We start from the raw sequence: 18,040 nt of genomic DNA, 5'->3' as shown, positions 1-18,040 counted from the left end.
TTCTAAACGAGGCCAGCGTCGCCATCGAGTACTTTGTGAATGAAATAGAGCAAATCCCAAAGGCAATGTCATTCTGTGCTATTTGGCGTAGTGGGGATGTCATCATGAAAAAGCGGCCACTTCACTGGTTTTTATTTTTTTTTTTTTTTAGATATAAAATCATGGTCATCTCCTGCTGAGATTCAGTTTAATAGATTTGAGATTGAATACATTTGGAAGTGGCAGTGAGGGTAGTGCTATTAGACTTGTGTTTTTATGCCCGTGACAATGTTCTCCAAGGGTCTGTGAGGTCCTTTGTTCATCATATTGAGTCAGCGGAGAGAGCGCAGGGTGAGCCCATTGTGCTGTTGGTTATGAAATTCTCAGATTTGCCTGCATGCAGCAAATTATCCTGTCAGACAGATGGAGTGATTCAAATTAGATAAAGGAATCCGACTTCCCATGGATAATACAGAAAGATCACTCTTCCTTTTCCTCTCCGAGATCCACTTCCCTCCTCTGACCTCATAAAATACGCCACAGTACGTTTCCTCGCAGCACATTCTTCTCACTTCAGCATTCTGGGAGCTGCTAAGTAATCCTTTTTGTTTGAGTATCTCTATAAATGTTTTCATGTGCAAATGGGGCAGAGATGGAAAAAACGGCGACATCGCCGGTGAATAATGCATTCAATGAAATCTATTGGAAAAAAAAAAAGAATTGCAATTTTTATTTGTATTCATGTACAGTATGAACTACAATCTCAGGTATCAATAATTGAACATCATCCTCAGAGAAATTAGTTGGACTCCTTACAAGCACAAGTCTCTTGTTTGTTTTTTTTTTCTCATTTTTTGTTTTGCTTTTTCGTCTTTTTTTTAACAATTGAAGCACATGTAAAATTATGATCTGAAGATTTTTTTTTTTGTATTATGTTTTTGAAAATATTTTTTTTTTGTAGAAATTTCACCATTTGATGATTATTCTCTCCAAAAATGAGAGAGAATATCCCCTCGTACAGTAACCCTCCCCATACGTAGACAGTTGGCAGAATAACACACAAGAATTTGATCACCTTGGCTTCGGGTTTTGCACATAAATCAAGCTCACTCCGCTGGTATTTTCAAGTCCCAACATTCTGTCAGTCTTAATTTCATTCTGGCATTCAAATACCTCTTCACATCAAGCCATCCCGCTCAAGTAAATACCAAAACAGAGATATTCCATTCATTCCGAATAACTCACAATCCTCATCCCCAAATATATATATGTATATATATATATAAAAAAAAAAAATCTCAACCTTTTTTTTTTTTTCACTGTAGCCAGCGTCGACATTTAATCATTAAGCCACCAAAAGCATTGAAAAGGAATTGAGCATCGAAAAAGAAAACAGTGGAAAGGGAAAGAATGGGTCACTCATTGACTGTCCTACTCTTGTCATTCATGGCTGACGAGACGCCGATGATGAATGTGTTGGTTTGTCTGCTCTTCCTGCTCCATTTGCAGTTTCATCCGTCTCCACCTCAACAGATGTCACCAGTCTTTAGATGTAAATTTTTACATTTACCCCCCCCCCCGCCACCTTTTGTTTGCCGTTATTGTAGAAAATGTAAAAACGGATTCTGGAGAATGACGGATCAGAGGCACGTGATTCTGTGACAGTGCTTTATTACGCTCATGCTACGGTCGCCGTCTTCACAGGGATGAAAATCAATAAGGCGAGTGGAACTGCTGGATGGTTAAATTGTTCAGTTTTTCACATCGCGCAGTGATTTATTTCGGTTTTTTTATTCTATTTAAGACGTGTGCAGGTCAGATCCCATCAGAACCATCTGTGAACACACGTTTCATTATAGCAATTTTCTTGATTTGGCATTTGCAGAATCGCTTTTAGGAAATTGGCTCAAAATATATACGCTTTGTGCTCGTTGCATCGACCAAAGAGAAAGCCAGATCTACCTCTTTTTATTTTCTGCACAAGGTCACTGTTTCCTTGGCAACCGTCTGATGGCTAGTTTTGCCTCCTTATTCCTTATCTATTTTTTCACTCCTCTCCCTCTTCATATCGGCAATATCTCCGTTTGAAGACCCCTCATGACCGTTGTGGATCCACACCCCTTCGCCACCCCCACCCCACCCACTGCTCTTCACTTTTCATCCCTACCTCCCCCTTCCGTAAGCCTCCCTCTTTGAAAGACTAAATGAAAAAGCAGAGCGTCAACAGACTACAGGAGAGACACTGTTTTGATGGTCCATAAATGATGCAACATCAAAGTTTGTGTGTTTTTCTCTGACAAAAAAATGAGACCGAACAGGGGTCGCTTCAATATCAAAGGCCTCCGCCCCCCCGTTAGATGTGAGGCACAGGGAGAGTGAAAAGTCTCATGCTGTTTTGTTATCAGCTTTCCTCTGTTAGTCCGCAAATGAACTGCTGATACAGATTAATGAGCTATAACCCATATCCCCTTATTTTTTGCAGGTTCCTAGCTGCTTCACTGACGATGTTAGCCCTCTCTGTGCTAGACTGACAGGGTCACACTACATTACAAAGCAGCCTCATTTGCCTCTTTATCTGTACTAACAGATGGACTATCAGCGCCCAAGCTTGTGTGACCCTGGGGTGATGGCAAGGTAACACGACGCTGAGTGGACGTAGATCATTGCTGGGTTAACAGGGAGGCTGCAGACTGCAGCCTTATGCTCCCCTTCATTTTCCCAAGCAATATTCTGCCGTCGTGCGGCACACGCCGACGGATAAAGCGAGACAAATGAGACATGGCGAAGGGGTGAGGAACCTGCCTGAGCAAAGTGACAGAGAGACAATCAAAGAAGAATGGGGACATGGAGGAGAGAGACAGAGAGGGGGAAGCAGAACAAGGGTAGACGGGGAAGATGGAGAATTCAGAGATGGAATAGAGGAGTAGAAAGAAAGACAGAGTAAATGTAGAAGCATAAAGAAAATGTAGGAGGAGGGGTGGGAGCAAGAACTTAATCTTAATTAAAGTGAAGGATCTATGTCTGTTGTTGAGGAGCCACAGGGGAAATGCACATTTACTCATTTTGGCTGCGTTGCTCCTCAGGCATGCTGGCTTCACTGTGATATCATCCGGAGCCCTGTCATTAACAGATCCCATTTTGTGTTGAATGACAGCTACAATATAATGGCGCCAAAATAAACCCATTTTATGTTTTGTCTCATAAACCTCTGCTAAACTGGACAAGATTTGTCCAACAACTGGAAACTAAATGCTTCTCCCGACTAAAGCAATGCATTTCTACAAAATAGTTGTTACTCAAATCAAACTATTCTATTAATAGCACTGTAATAATTGTAGAATAAGGCCAATTTCTGCAATAGGTTTCAGATGTAGACAATGAATTCCATATTCGCCTTTAGTGAACCATTCTTTCCCTTGTGCAGTATTACACACACACAGAGAGAAAGAGAGAGAGAGAGAGAGAAATAAAATGTGCTAAAAAGCTATCACAAATTGTTTTTCTTCATTTAGTCACTAGACATATTTTTAATAAATAATCTTTGTTTTTGTAAAGACACTTGTTAAAGTATCGTGTGATGTCCCTTTGCCAAATGCTGATTTATCGCTATTATCGACATCAACTCTGTCAAGTCAATGCCATTTTTGATTTTCTTTTGTCTTCGTGTTTTTGTCCATTGTACTTGTATGAAACTGCTGATAGTGGATATTTAGTCAAATACAAGATCAGATCTGGGTCTCTTGTACATTGTCTTTTGAGCAGGCTTGAATCAGTAAAGGTTCCTGTGTGGCAGAGCTGTGTATGGTGCTGAGCATGGACGGGTGGTGGTAAGTGCTCTTGTAGGTGTTGTAGTGGTTGTAGTGCTCCAGAGGGGGCAACGATAGGTGTCTCTCCATGGCAGCAACACCTGCAAGCTCTTCTTCAACAGTAATGACCTCCATAGAAGAGGCAGGGCCATCGGGATCCTGCTGGTTATGCTGTTTCCTCATCTTGTAGAAAATAACCAGCAGAACGGCGGCCATGAGCGTGATGGCCACGAAGCAGCCAATGATAATCTTGGTGGTTTTCATCACTTCGTCCAGGCCGTTGAGGGCTCCCTCTCCATCCGGATCAAGAACTGGAATGGTGTAAGTCCGCTCTGTGGTCCTCGTTGACACAGGAGTACCTTTAGTTGTTGAGGACGACACCCAGCCGAACGGCGTTTGGCTATCGTCCCCTGGAGTCTCAATGGTCTCCACGGTGACTGTGGTGAAATAGGTCACACCACTGTTTTCCACGGACGTAACATTAAGGACAGCAGAGGCGGAAATGTTGCCTGCTGTGTTACTAACCATACAGGTGTATGTCCCAGTGTCCTGCATTGTGACGCTAGTAAAGTTCAGTGTCCCGTCATTGAGTACAGACAAACGCACCTTGTAAGCCCCATGTGTCACCAATGAGCCATTTGGTGTAAGCCAGCTGATGGATGTCAACGAGCTTGTACGACATTTAAGCTCTGCAGCCATGCCCTCTGTCACATTCAAGTCACTGGGTGGCTCCACAATGACAGGAACATCACACTGGAAGTAGCTGTGGTCCAGTTCCCCAATGTAGCGACCTTTAAAAGCTGACGGAGAATGGCAACGTGCACAGCAGCTGGTGTTGGCAGGTACAGTTTCCTTCAGCCACCAGCTGAGCCACAAGATATCACAGTTGCAGTTCCAAGGGTTGTGATGGAGGTGGACCCGCTCCAGGCGATGCAGTGGCGTGAAGAGGTCATGTGGTAGAAAGGTGAGGTTGTTGTGAGCCAGGTTGAGCTCCACCATTGACTGCAGGTCATCAAATGAATTCCTCTCGATAGTTTGGATTTGGGCATGCATCATCCACAGCTTCTGGAGGTTCACTAATCCGGTAAATGAGCTGGGCTTGACAACAGAGAGCTGGTTTCCTGACATTTCAAGTTCTTCAAGCCTGATCAACGGTAAAATGTTGGGAATCTCTTTGAGGTTGCACATTCCCAGGTTCAGGTAGCGCAGGTTGCTTAAGTCCTTGAAAGCTCCGTCAGAAATGTAGGAGAGACGTTTGAGCTCACCCAGATCTAGCCTTCGAAGTGAGGGGACTCGATTGAAGGCATATGATGGTATACTTTCAATGGGGTTGTTCCGGAGCCACAACTCCTTCAGCTTGGACAAGTACTCGAATGCTCCATTGGGGATTGTCGTGAGCCGATTATCAAAGAGCTCCAAAGTGTTGAGACTGGCTAACCCATTGAAGGCACCAATTTCAATGCTGCGAATGTGGTTCTTGCTCAGCTGCAGGATCTCCAGATGGCGCAGATGTTTAAAACTGTCCACCTTGATGACCTGGATGAGGTTGTCCTGGAGGTTCAGGTAGCGAGTGTTGGTGGAAATGCCATCTGGGACATCCCGTAGACCTCGGCGGGTGCATATGACTTTGCTGAACTGGTTACTGCATGAGCAGACAGACGGACAGGTCTGAGCGCGAACCAGCCCAGCCACCACCAGGATCTGAAGGGCTAAAAGCAGCACAAAGAGGGGGTTGGACAGCGCCCCCTTCAGCCTACGACCTCTCATTGTCTGGCGCTGGAGGGAGGAGATCATTGTGTTCAGCATTCATAGTTCATCTGCTGTTTGTGTTCTCTGCAACAAGAAGACAGAAAAAAGAAAAATAGTTAATAAGCACATTGGACCAGATGTTGATGCTGTATTTCTGAGTCATGGTTAAATTTGACTCTTGACAAGATCTTTTTAATTCCGAATTGAATAGTCGGCAGAAAATTAACTGGCAACCAAAACATTTGCTTTTTTCAGAATCTCAGATATGAACAATTGCTGCTTTGTTATGTTTTATGATTGTGAAATGGACGTTTGGGAGCGTTGGTCAGATGAACCAAACTATTGAGAATGTAACTTTGAGTTCACTCGACAGATAATTGACTATGAAAATAATCAACGAGCTGCCCAGAGCTATTTATACAGTACAATGTGCATGAAAAAGGAACCTAGATGAATTAAAAGCTTCACTAATTGTCAGTATTGCCCATCTGTGGGATATAACAAGCTTTTTGTTAGCTCCCTAACCCTGGATTGCCCCAGATTTCCAGACTTCACAGAAGCTGATGCATCTACACTGGAGACTGAAAATGAAAAACGAGAACTTAGCATCTGTCTCCCCTTCGAGCAGGAACCGTGAATTTCTTGTAAGCCCTTTACTCATTGAAATCCTAAGCCTGGAATTATTTAATACACAAAGCCTTAGTCATGAAATTTTTAGAAGAAATAGTAGCATCTTTTGAGTTCACTGGGACCAGGTTGTTTTAGGGCAAGACAAGTCACTGACACCACATCATTACGCCCAGCGAACATGGCTCTGCAGGAAAACCAGATAATCCTGTCTGAGTGCCGGTGAGGAACTTTTACAGAACATCTGTCAATACTCAAAACAATGCACACTGTGAAAAGCATACAATGGTAATCAAAGAGGAAACCCAACTCCAAATACAGAGGAAAAATCAATCAGGGTTACTTTTCACGATTTTGCCTTTTCATTAAAATAAACTTCTACCTTCTTTATGGCCTTTAAAAGTCTTTTATCTGTGATTCATTTCCTGGGTTTCTCTTCATCCACTGATTCATGATTAATGCTTTTTTTGTAAATTTTTTTATTTAAAGCAGTTTTGCAGCCCTGTTTACTTTTCATTACGATCCAATTTATAATCGCAAAATCCCTGACAAATAGACTGAAGAGGTCCAGATATTGTCCTTGCTTAGCTGTAGCAGAATTTATTATCCATCAAATAAAGTGACTAACAAGAAACTCATTACTCTGTTATCTTAGATTAGATTAAATCAGATTAGTTTAGTCCATTCAGCCAAAGTGTCTATGAATATGCCTGAGTGTGCTCGAGATAAAATTTCCCGAGACATTATGCACATACAGTACAGCCTGTACTTCTCTTGACGTGTTGCTATCACCATCTATTATCTTCCACTTGCAAAGATGGTAACCTACACTTAAATCAATACATATTATATGACCATCAGATCATATGTGCGGTGATTTTATGAAATGTGACAGCATTGTGTCAAGCTGTACAATTAAGTTCTTCAGTGCCGTTTATGCCTTTGCCAGTAGCGAGGCACTCTTGCCTTCTTGCTAGTGCGAAAGAAACATTATCCTTCCCTACTGGCTCCTTAGACATTCTCTTTTCAGCTCTTCCAACTCAAGCTTCTGTTAATCATCCTTTCCCGTCAAACCACGAGCAACAAGAAATGATTGTGTAATGACAGATTTTTTTTGTTTAAGGGTGGAGATGTTCTCCAGTGAAGATGAATGGCTGTGTTAATCAGGAGAAATTAATCTGCATGTGACTTGGTTTTGCAGCCGACGCCGACCTCGGCGTAGAGAGGCTGAACGGAGAGCGGAGCCACTGCTGAAGGATTCTGATCGAGTGAGGCCTCCCACTGGCAGGAGCTCATTTCGTCTGGCTGGAATTACAACAACCCCGCGTTGCCACGAAGAGATGGAACTTGAACAGGCTCGCTGATAGAGATTATCAGCTGTAAATTAAGGTATGAGTGTGTTGCTCTACAACTCTACTTCTTCATAAAAAAACATTTTATCTGAATACCAGCAGGTAATGCATCATTACATAAAGAGATGGCACATATATTTCACAAAGGGAAAAAAATCACTTCAAACATCCTCCTTCCTTTTGTCGGTGCAACACTGCATGGATTATTTTCATCCAGGCTCAACATGCATTCAGAGTCACTGTAAGCAGGAGCTGCTTACACCTAAAATCCTGCCAGCAACATAAAAACACACCCACAATTACTTTTCTGCTTCTGCACCAGCAGCCATTGGAATTATGTCTGACACCACCGTGATTTGCCAAATTCATTTGTTATAATGAGTTTGTTGGAAAGGTGCTGTGGTAACATGTGTCTAAATCTGGTTGCACATAGCGAGGGGCCTGTAATATATTTAGCAGAGAGTATTTCCTGAACATCAGAGCACTTAAATTACAATGTCAGATAATTAGAGTGTCGGTGTTGTGCACCACAAGAAACGACACCTTGGACAACTAGCTTGGACATTCCCACATGCCAGGGAACCAAACTTGGCAGATTACAACGGAATAACTGCCTAAATAACCGACTGTCTCGCAATCAGCAGAGGTAACACCTCATTTCCAGCAGAAAAGATTCTGTTTCATTTTGCGATGGTAAGAATACGAGAAGAAATGTGTTAAAACTGCTCCACGCAAATTGAGAATACAACTAATCCATGAATATGATATTTAGCAAGAATTGTTGCATTATTGAACAACTTGTTTTGCAGTCACATTTTGATTTTGATATTTGTCTTGTCTTGTTGGCATATTCAGCATCTCCCCTCACGGCTCTAAGGGGAATTTCTCTCATGTATAAAAAGGATTATTCCAACGGAGTGACAAGAAACAAACATCTCAATTTGCACTTTCACTATCAGACAAAATAAAAAGTCACATGCTCAACAGTCAATGTGCAAATCTCATGTGTGGCAGACGGTTTGAAGCCTGATATTATCACAGTTTATACTATTAACACTCTACTGTGCAATACATCCTCATGAATCCCATTTTCACCTTTTACATCCCCCCAAAAAACTGAGGTTTATTTTCTAATGACCAAAGCCACGGGGAATAACTTAAAAATGATGCGTCAAATAATTAATTTTAATAATTAGGTTTTTAAAAAAGCCCTTTAAACTAACGCTGTCATTTTTTTTATTAGACGATTACCAATCTCTGCCTTTCGCAGTCGATCCAGCGAGTGTGAAATTGATAGAGTGGGTAAAAGATGAAGTGATATGAAATCTGGCAGTCTCACATCATGACAGAGACAGAAGCCCGTGGCCACTGAGACGGCTGTCTGATGAACTAAATGTCATCTCGCTAATTCATTCAACACATCACTGATTCACAGCATTCGCATGCTTTTTTTGCTGCATGTCTTGTTTTAATCTTGTTTGATGCCGTAACCTCACAGACCATCTGCGACTTACAAGACCTGTGCACACGGCGGAAAGGAGATACAGATGGGTGGCAGCTTTGTTGTGTCGGGGTTTGAAGTGACGACACAAATCTCAAGTAGTAATAAATTATTAGCGAGCATATGTTCTAAGAAAACGTGTTGAACGACGAGTTTTTCTTATTTTCAATGAAAAAACCAGGGAAAGAGTGAAAACTATGTGTAGTACTGGATCTCTCAGTTCTGCAAAAGCTATTTATTCCTATTGAAGATGTAAATCTCCATGACAACAAATCAATCGTCTTCTTCTACTGGATGCATCAGTGGTTTGGTCTTTTATTGTTAAACAAACATGTATTTCCTATTACCAGCCTCATTCTGTAAAATCACCTGGAAAGAAACAAAAAGTGAAATTGTAAGCCAATTCAATTTCCTGTGAAATGTCCAAACAATTAATCAGCTGTTATTCTGCCTATTGATCTACACTTTTCATTATTTCTAAAATTGCTAAACACACATGAATTTCTTTGGGTTTTCACAGTTGTGTGATTAAAGATCCGGGAAACTGTTCTGGGTATTTTTCACCACTCTGCATCAGAGCAAGATTTATTTATAAGGAAAATGGTAAAAGGAGTAATTCATAATTAAAAAGTACAAATGAATGCAGCTCTCTAATGAAACTAAAGCAGATTAAACTGAAATACAAACTGTATAATCTGGCATTTGAGTGAACAACTGTCATTGCAAAATATTTAAATATTGTTGGATGAAGCAAGCGTGTTCTGTCCATGACACATTTATACTTTATTTTTACGGTTTTGAAAATACTTCAGGGATGATTACAGTGATTCTACTCATTTTAATTGCTTTTACACAGAAATGAATTGATTTCATGACCATTTGTGTACACTCCGTGTTCGAATACTAAAATAATAAATACATCTTTACTGCGTGTGCACGTTTGCATGTTTGCATACGTGAGTCTGTGGGATATTTAAAACGTTGCTCTGGGGTTCTCATCACCAGCGGGTGACTGCTGCTGCCTGGATCACCTCACCTTTGCTCCACCTTCAAAGATAAAAGGCAGCTCCCCTCCCCCACCAGTGCTGGTGTTGGGTAAATAAATCTCGGAGGCAGTTGGGTGCTGCTGACTAAACAACCAAACCCTTTTCAGAAACTGACACGGTGGCTCTTTGGCTGACCGCAAGAGTTCAGCAGAAACGATGTTTATTTCCCTGAATATTTTTCCATTCTCCTGGGTTGGTTTTATCCAACAAGCATTTGATTTTTTTTTTGAATTGGCACTGGCTTGTTGCTGCTGCCAGTTTTTAAACTGTGTCTATAACTGTCCAGGAGAAGTTCTGGTTCTGTTTTTTAGGATTTAGCTCTCAAATACAAGATAACTTTAGTATATTGTCTTTGTATTTTCTTTTGCGCCTGATATATTTTTTTCACATTTGCATTTTTGCCTTTATGACGTGTTTGGTTTGGCCGGTTGTAAAAGTGATGCATTGAAAGAAATTTGTTTTTTTTTTACTGTTGTGGTAAATCTAGATCCTGAAATGGTGAATGGGAAAAGCACTACATTTGTATTAGCACTTTTCTTATCGACTTACTTAAGCCATATTCACCCATTCATGCACATTCACAAGGAGCTTTTCTATCACAGTTACATGTTAAGATGCATTAGGGTTCAAATTGATCTTTCTGCAAAGCCGTAGACTGAACCTTTTGATTAATGGACGACCAGCTCGACTTCCTGATTCACAGCTGGCCCCTGAAAAGAAAAGAAACGATGCAAACCACCTTCTGGTGTTGTGGATGTTTCCTTAGCAACACCCCGTGTGGAACATCACTTAGTGCGGTGCTCACAAACATGATCATCCGAGCAAAATTACTCATTTTCATTGGATGTCGTCAGAGTAACGACTTCCTGATTGTGCGGGAGATGCAATCAATGAAACGTTCGATAACATCTTGTTGAAAGAGGATTTTAGAGTCACTGATATGGCCAAAGACACAAATAGGAAAAAAAAAAAAGAAATGTGTAAGCAAGGTCATTCTTCTGGGCTGAAGCTTCAGTTAATTTTCTCATCTGTTTTTGGGATAATGTTCTTGTCTCAGCGACAACATGATGCTATAATGACAGTAGGGACACGCCACATTTAGTAGAGCTCAACTAAAGTGTTCACACCGGTGCTCACATTTGATGACAAAAGCCACGATGTGTTTAAATTACATTTCCTACATTTAAAGCAGTTATCAATCATTTTGAAGTGTTCAGGAGAATAACTTGTTTTGTCTGAGTTGGTTCCATTAATTTTAAAGCTCCATTAATTGACTATTGGACGATAGAGGGCATAAAAACAATAAACTCATAAATTGATTAAACCAATAAAAAAATATTGAATCCTTAAAATCTAAACAATAATCTAATAGAGGCTTAAAACGTTATGGAATTTTGTTAGCTGATGTTGTTATTGAATTTCATTTTGGAGATGAGTAAGGCGTGGCAGGTTTTGGCAGGTGGACCTTGTGTTGTAGTCAAACGACTTTTACTTTAAGCAACAAACCCCAACGTTACAGAGCTGCACACCCCTCAGAGAATTTGACTCAAAAGGATTAGCATGATTTTCGACGTACTCCAGATCTTCTTGGGTCTTGGGGATTTTGGGCTCTTCCACAGAGACTCTCACCACCAGCGATAATCCTGAAACTCCCTGAGTTCATCTCTCTGTCCAAATTTGAGGCCCATTATAAAATTGCACATGCACACGAGTAAACGGTCACAAAACCTTAATGCTGATTGCACGATGGCAGAATTCTGACGCAGAAGAGTTACAGCTTCCACCTGTCGTTCATGCACAATACAGCAAAGTCTTGGAATTTTCCATTGCACCCTGCGGAAGACCTAAAGGAAGTAGCCGCGTCGACTGCAAAAAAAAAAAAATCGACAGAAATTCCTCCACATTTTTCAAACTGCACTTGCTGTTACCATGGTAACCATGTTTCAGAGCTGGACGGGCAGCTTGACGAGCCTCAACTCTCATGACGTCATCAATGCCTCTGTTCAAAACGTTTACAGCTTCAAATGAACGGAGGAATCTCTTTCCGCTGTAATTTTTCTCAACTATACCAAAAACACCCAACAGTCAAAACTTCACTTCGGTGGTTCGTTAGCGATACACCCACCCAAGTTCAATCGGATTAGTGGTTCTCAAGGAAAATCCAAATAGAGATGTTCCATTTATATGTTATAAATAAGAAATATATTCAGGTTTATTCTTGGAAATACCACGCAGCAAACGCAGGGATCAAAAATAACGTATAAATAGAAAAGCAGTCAATTTCCCACACTGACTTCTCAGGTTCACAGGAGTCTAGAGATTATCCAGCTAACTGCAGACTCCTCGTAATGTATTACTAGCATTGTTGATGTTGGTCTGCGTGAAAAGATTCCTGTTCACTCTGGTTCAGTGAGGAGAACAGACAATAATCTTGGTCTCTCCATCAATTTAAGGTGAGAGGGTGGTGCAGCTGACACTCTGACCTGAGACTACATCTGCCGTCCCCTCGAGGGGAACGAGCGCTCCCAGATGGCATCATCGTATCATCGGAAATCATCGTGATTGTTGACGATCAGGCTCATTTTCTCCAGTCAGTGATTAAATTAAAATAAAGGCAAATTTGAGAGCAATCAAACTGCCATCTGGAATTACGGTCAGACCGAGAATTATTCAGAGAACAAGGTGCAATATGCTTTATTGTTATTTTCACCCATCCAGCCTCTTTGCCCCTCCGACTGATTGTAGTCTAGGTTAATGAAAGTCTTATGATTTTTTTATTTTATCAAATTGCTCTGTAATTGCTGCAACATGGTGTTAATCTCTGTAGAGGAGTAAGAAAAGCAAGATCTTTAAAGTACTCTCAATTTACTCCCAGTCTGGTTTAAAATGATCCAATATGTAGAAAGTATATAAAATGCCAGGCATGCATTTTTTAATACTACACATCTGTAAATTCTGGAAGTAGGGATTATATTAAACCTGTGTGAGTGAGTACAGCTAATGTTAAACAGGATTCACTGAGTGCAGCTGTTTTTCAGGGATTTGCACTTGAAATTCCTCCTCTGTTAAGGAGCGTCACATTTTAGAGCTCGGAGTTGCATGTGTTATTTTAATATCTTAATTTCAGGTGAGCACAGGAAGGTTTGTTTGGCAGAGCGAGTCGGTGAAGAGACGCCTTTCAAGTGAATATTCGATTCCTGTTCACGTATTGCCTTATGCTACCTCCATTATGATAATTGCATGGGTTAAATAATCTGCAGGGACGTCGGTGTTCAAATGCACCGTGCCAAGGCTGTGTCTGGTCTCTGCAAAAGGGATTAAGAAAAGATGCCCTGGGTGGCAGAATGGCTGAATGCGAGGGCGCTCTTAGTATTCGTGTCACTTGTGTCGCCCACCAATCTGCTTCCATGACTGCGTTCCTAAAAAGAGGCGTGCAGGATCAACCAACTGTAGTTGGAAGGGCACGGCGGCAGGATCAGGGCTGACTGGACTAAATGAAAACATGGCACAGGGAAGTATGTTAGCGTGACTCAGATGGTGGCCACCGTCCTCGGTAATTGGTTATACAGATATGGACTAATGCTCTCCCTGCAAAACATTTTGGGTTTTCGTGGTTAGAAAGCTGGAAACATGCTTCCTACACAATGCAGCGCTTAAAAGCAGGTGACAGCCCGGGTTTAGGTCGGTGAGTACACACAGCCGGCAGCAGCGGCAGAATAATGAGCTGCACAGACCCTGTAAGCTGCCTCCTCATGGTAGTTAAACAGATCCCCGCCTCAGCCGAGGATTTGCCTCACTGGTGAAGTAGGTCCATGCAGCTGAGGACCAGCAAAATAATCTATCATGAACTCAGGACACTCACTTTGTTGGAAAGATCAATTATTTAAATATTCAATTATAAAGGTTCCACATTCCAGTGGTGCCCTTGTTTTACGCTCGTCATCAGTGGAACGTGGCTCCTTCCAAATGTGTTGACAGACATAATGAATGTGATTTCTTTCAGGTTGGGACGCTGTAGAATGTGGGCCAGGTTGTTTGCAATTTTGCAGGAACAATTGAGATCTCTACCTCACTGTGGTGCATCACCGCTGTTGTGGGATTCTACGTTTATACCTCCGAAAGGACAAAATACTGTTATTCATTGTCAGTATTGAGAAAGACAACAGCGTTGTATTAAAAATGTCTCAATAGGAATGCAGCTTCAATGGCCGGTGTTGGCAGGTTGCCGCTTCTTGCTAAATGCAGAGTGCTCGAAGGGATTAGTTCACTGGAGTGTCCTCCGTTCAGTCGCAGCTATTTGCCAAAGAATTCCGGCCATTCTAGTTTGTAAATTGACTGAATAAGAGAAGTTGGACGCATTTCCCTCTGGAGCTTCTGTGTGAATGTTGGGGTGACAGAACACTGACAACAGATGGGACCATACGCAGTGCAAGTCTTTTGTTCTTTTAAGATTACTGCCCACCAGTTTCTCACTGGAAATCAATTCTCTGGACTGTGAGGAGTCATTCATCACGTCAGTAAAAACGCCGTAGACGCACATCCGCATACTGACGCACTCTTGGTACGTAGGTTGTGTCGACACAGTCTCACAAAACCTCGATATGAATGTGGTTTCTGCAACACTGATAACATATGTTAACCTAAATAATATTTAGGTTAACAGCTGTTGTGTATAAGACGCCAGGTTATGGTTCATTTTTGAAAGCCTTTGAAATCAGCTTTGGCTTGGTGTCTTATTTACGTACTTTTTTAAGATTTGTAAAGAGATGTTTTTGGATTTAATTGTAGAAATGTGTTGTAGCAGTTGTTCCTGCAGAAGAGGGTAGAATTTTAAAGTCTTATTTGTGGGTCAATAAAACTAAAATGTTAATAATAAAAGCAACCGTTTAGCCTCAAACACATGGAACGAATACATAAAAACAAAAGAGGCAAAACCACAGAGATCCAGGTTTAAATCTTTGGGCATGATTCCAACGTTTTTCACTAACAGACTATCATGCCTGCTGTTCTGTCAATCTAAAATTCAGAATGAGGAAAATACAAATGAGGATTTAAAATCATATTTGCCTGTTTTTCTTAAGTGAAATTGTCAGTTTTGTTTTGTCTGTTTCCTTCACAGAGTTTTGAGTTAACTTTGCCAAATGTTCCGGTAAACTGTGCAAATGAAATTAGCTGCTCCTCCTGACACAGTGCTCCTGACTGTGAGCATGAATATGTAACGCTGAGCAGAGCTTCTTTCAAAGAATGTAAAAGTGATTGTTAATGTTCTGATGCAACAGTGATGGATGACTTGGTCTCACTCATCCGGTCGAGCTCAGATCTGTATCCACTCGGAGGCCGAGCTCCAGCTCTCAGAATCATGTCCGGGGTCTTAAGAAAACATCTACAGAGATGAAACGGGTTCGTTGTAGTTAACGGGCGTCACCGTTTATATTCCAAAAAAGCAAACTGCATCCAATCCTCTCTTTGTGCTTCCATACTGAGCATACAGTGTGCACCTGTGAGACTATCAGTAAGCCATTTACGCCTAATTACCTTTATGCACACATCAACAAAAAGCATTAAATACTCCACTGAAAAATTAAAATGAACCCGGAAAGATTAACGTCGTTAGTTTCTGTCATGGAGCATAAGGAGGATATATTATTTAATGTTCTGCAACTTATATCAAGCTGATAATTATAGATGATAATTTTGCTTTGGGACAAACACACACATGCATGTTCACATAATAACCACACATGCATACGTGCAGCGTGTCCCTGCATATCTTGGCCGAGAGATTAAATTCAAGCTCTTATTTCCCAAAGCCTAACTGACTCGTGTGAAGCGATAAGGACGTGATACTTCTATTGATCCCCGCAGTGGAACTCTCTTTTCACTTCGCTCCCTCCAGGGAGGTCAGAGTTTGGGGTCATCTTCACTTAGAGCGCCCCTGGAGCTGCCAGCGAGTCAGTGGGGAATCACTGATTTGCTCAAGGGCAGGACAAGAACGGCGAGCACATTACAGGCTCTCTTCCTGTATGGCAACAATGGGAGGGCCATTTCAAATCTCTTATATCTTCAAAAGAAATTCCCAACAGAAGACGCACAGCTTCTAGAGGTGGAGGGTAGGATTTTATTTGAAGTGAACATTAGGGGAGCACCATTATGTTGTCCTACTTTGAAGGGAAGTTATTCATCTAGCCCTCAAGATAGAACATGAGGAACAATGGGTACTTCTGCAGCTATTCTCCTTCAGGTATATCTCCGCCATGTGCCGAGTCATTCCACGAGAGAACCTGGTGCCGATACTGCTAATTAAGTAACCGTGCAGCAATGTTACATGCCACATGTGTCAAACAGTGAAAACTGCAGGAATCTATAAATCCCTTTCATAAAGCAACTAGTCCCATCCCACTGCAACGATTTACAGCTCGGAAATTTAATTCCCCTCGACCAGATTACTATAATTATCTACCTCACTATGAAGGGTGAGCTGAGGATTAGGGTCTGTTTAAAAATAACCATCATCCAATATATTTGGACTTGATAAATGAAAGCTTGAGGAGCAGACATTTTCTCTGCGGTGTGATTTTGATTTTGATTTTTTTTTTCCTCCTCTCTATCTTTCGTTCTTTCTCTCGCCGCTCCTCTTCTCTCTTCCCTTTTCTTTTCTCGCCGTTAATCTGCTTTGATAATTTCAGCAGCCGATGCATGACGCTCGGTGGGAGACCGTCTTAAAGTCAGTCAGAAATCAAAGCGGGGGGAAAAATGCAATTATTCAAGTGGCAGTCAACAATTTTGTGAAAGACGGATGTACACTGTGCTCACAGTCCCTCATAAAAACTCTACTAAGAGGATCACAAATCATCACCATGAGCCATATTATTGTTCTGCTTGTGCAAGGTCATTTGGAAGGCTTTGGGATTTATCGTATCGTTGCAGCGCAAACATAATGTACCTTTTTAACTTTGCATTTTACGCCAGCCATCATTACCTCTTATTTTGACAGTGGTGGCAAAAGTGTTATTACGCTTTATTATCTGCAAAGCCAGCTGCTGAATGCAGCGGCTGAGTCAGTGTAGGTAAAAGATTGTGAGAGTTTTCTCACTGCTGATGGCAGATTGATTGTTTGTAGCCGGCGTCGACAGCACACAGTAGGTAGTCCATCTTGTTTTTCTTTCATTATTTGTTCATAGTGTGAAGTCTCAGCTGGCATGCTAATAAGCTGTTTAGAGCGGGTGCCGTGCCAAAATTTGTAACCCCTCCTTTAAAAATGTTCTCCCCATCGGTTTGTCCTTGTTTGTCCCTTTTTTGTTTCATGTTTTTTATTTATTTATTTCCAGACACTGCACAAGGAAATTATCATATGCAACAGCTCAAGTTTATTGTCCGACATAATAAATCACAAACTCCTGTGATCGATGCTCAGAAGACGGCCCCTTCCATTCTTTGAAAATATTTCTGACCATTTCAGGCATCCTTCACAATACTTAAGTCTTATGATGTACTATAAAGTTATACTGCAAAGTTAACATCCATTAATCTGGGCCTACGATGACGGCGTAGGACTCACTGGGATGAGCTTGACGGGAACTTTCTCCTGCACAACTCTGTGAGCCGTGATTTACATTTTTTTTTTTTCAACAAAACCAACTGTCGTATCCTCTTTTAACCCCTCCTGGTGCTCCAGTTACCATAGTAACCCTGCAGCTTTTTACAGGAACAGGCCACAGTGAAAACCACATCACACTAAAATAGTCCGACAACTTTTCCATTTACCGAATCCATGCCAAACAGGCTTTGGTGGATTCTGTCCGCGAAGTGGCCACTACAATAGTAGGTGACATTTAAACACGACCTTCTTCTTTGTGAATCACTCTGCTCTTTTTTTCCGGCAGCATTGTTAAAGTTCAATTCCCTGCTGTCCAAACACCATGTTTCCGTACATGTGGATTTTCACACCTGAACCTCAGGCTTTAATCCTGAGTCGACAGT

At 41.4% G+C, this 18,040-nt stretch overlaps 1 protein-coding gene across 1 annotated transcript in view; it reads right to left on the bottom strand.

Annotated features, from left to right (window-relative positions):
- Nucleotides 1–694: 694 nt before the first annotated feature.
- The window catches only part of lrrc4cb (leucine rich repeat containing 4C, genome duplicate b), a 41,585-nt gene continuing 24,239 nt past the window's right edge, over nt 695–18,040 (bottom strand). The window contains exon 2 of the mRNA XM_020099535.2: nt 695–5,618. Coding sequence (XP_019955094.1) covers nt 3,705–5,591 — 1,887 coding nt within the window. The 5' untranslated portion in view covers nt 5,592–5,618 and the 3' untranslated portion in view covers nt 695–3,704. The remainder of the gene's footprint in view (nt 5,619–18,040) is intronic.

Source organism: Paralichthys olivaceus, chromosome 1, assembly GCF_024713975.1.
Source record: "Paralichthys olivaceus isolate ysfri-2021 chromosome 1, ASM2471397v2, whole genome shotgun sequence".
Lineage (NCBI taxonomy): Eukaryota > Metazoa > Chordata > Actinopteri > Pleuronectiformes > Paralichthyidae > Paralichthys > Paralichthys olivaceus.
Note: the sequence above shows the minus strand (reverse complement) of the source record. Positions and strands in the feature narration are given on the sequence as shown.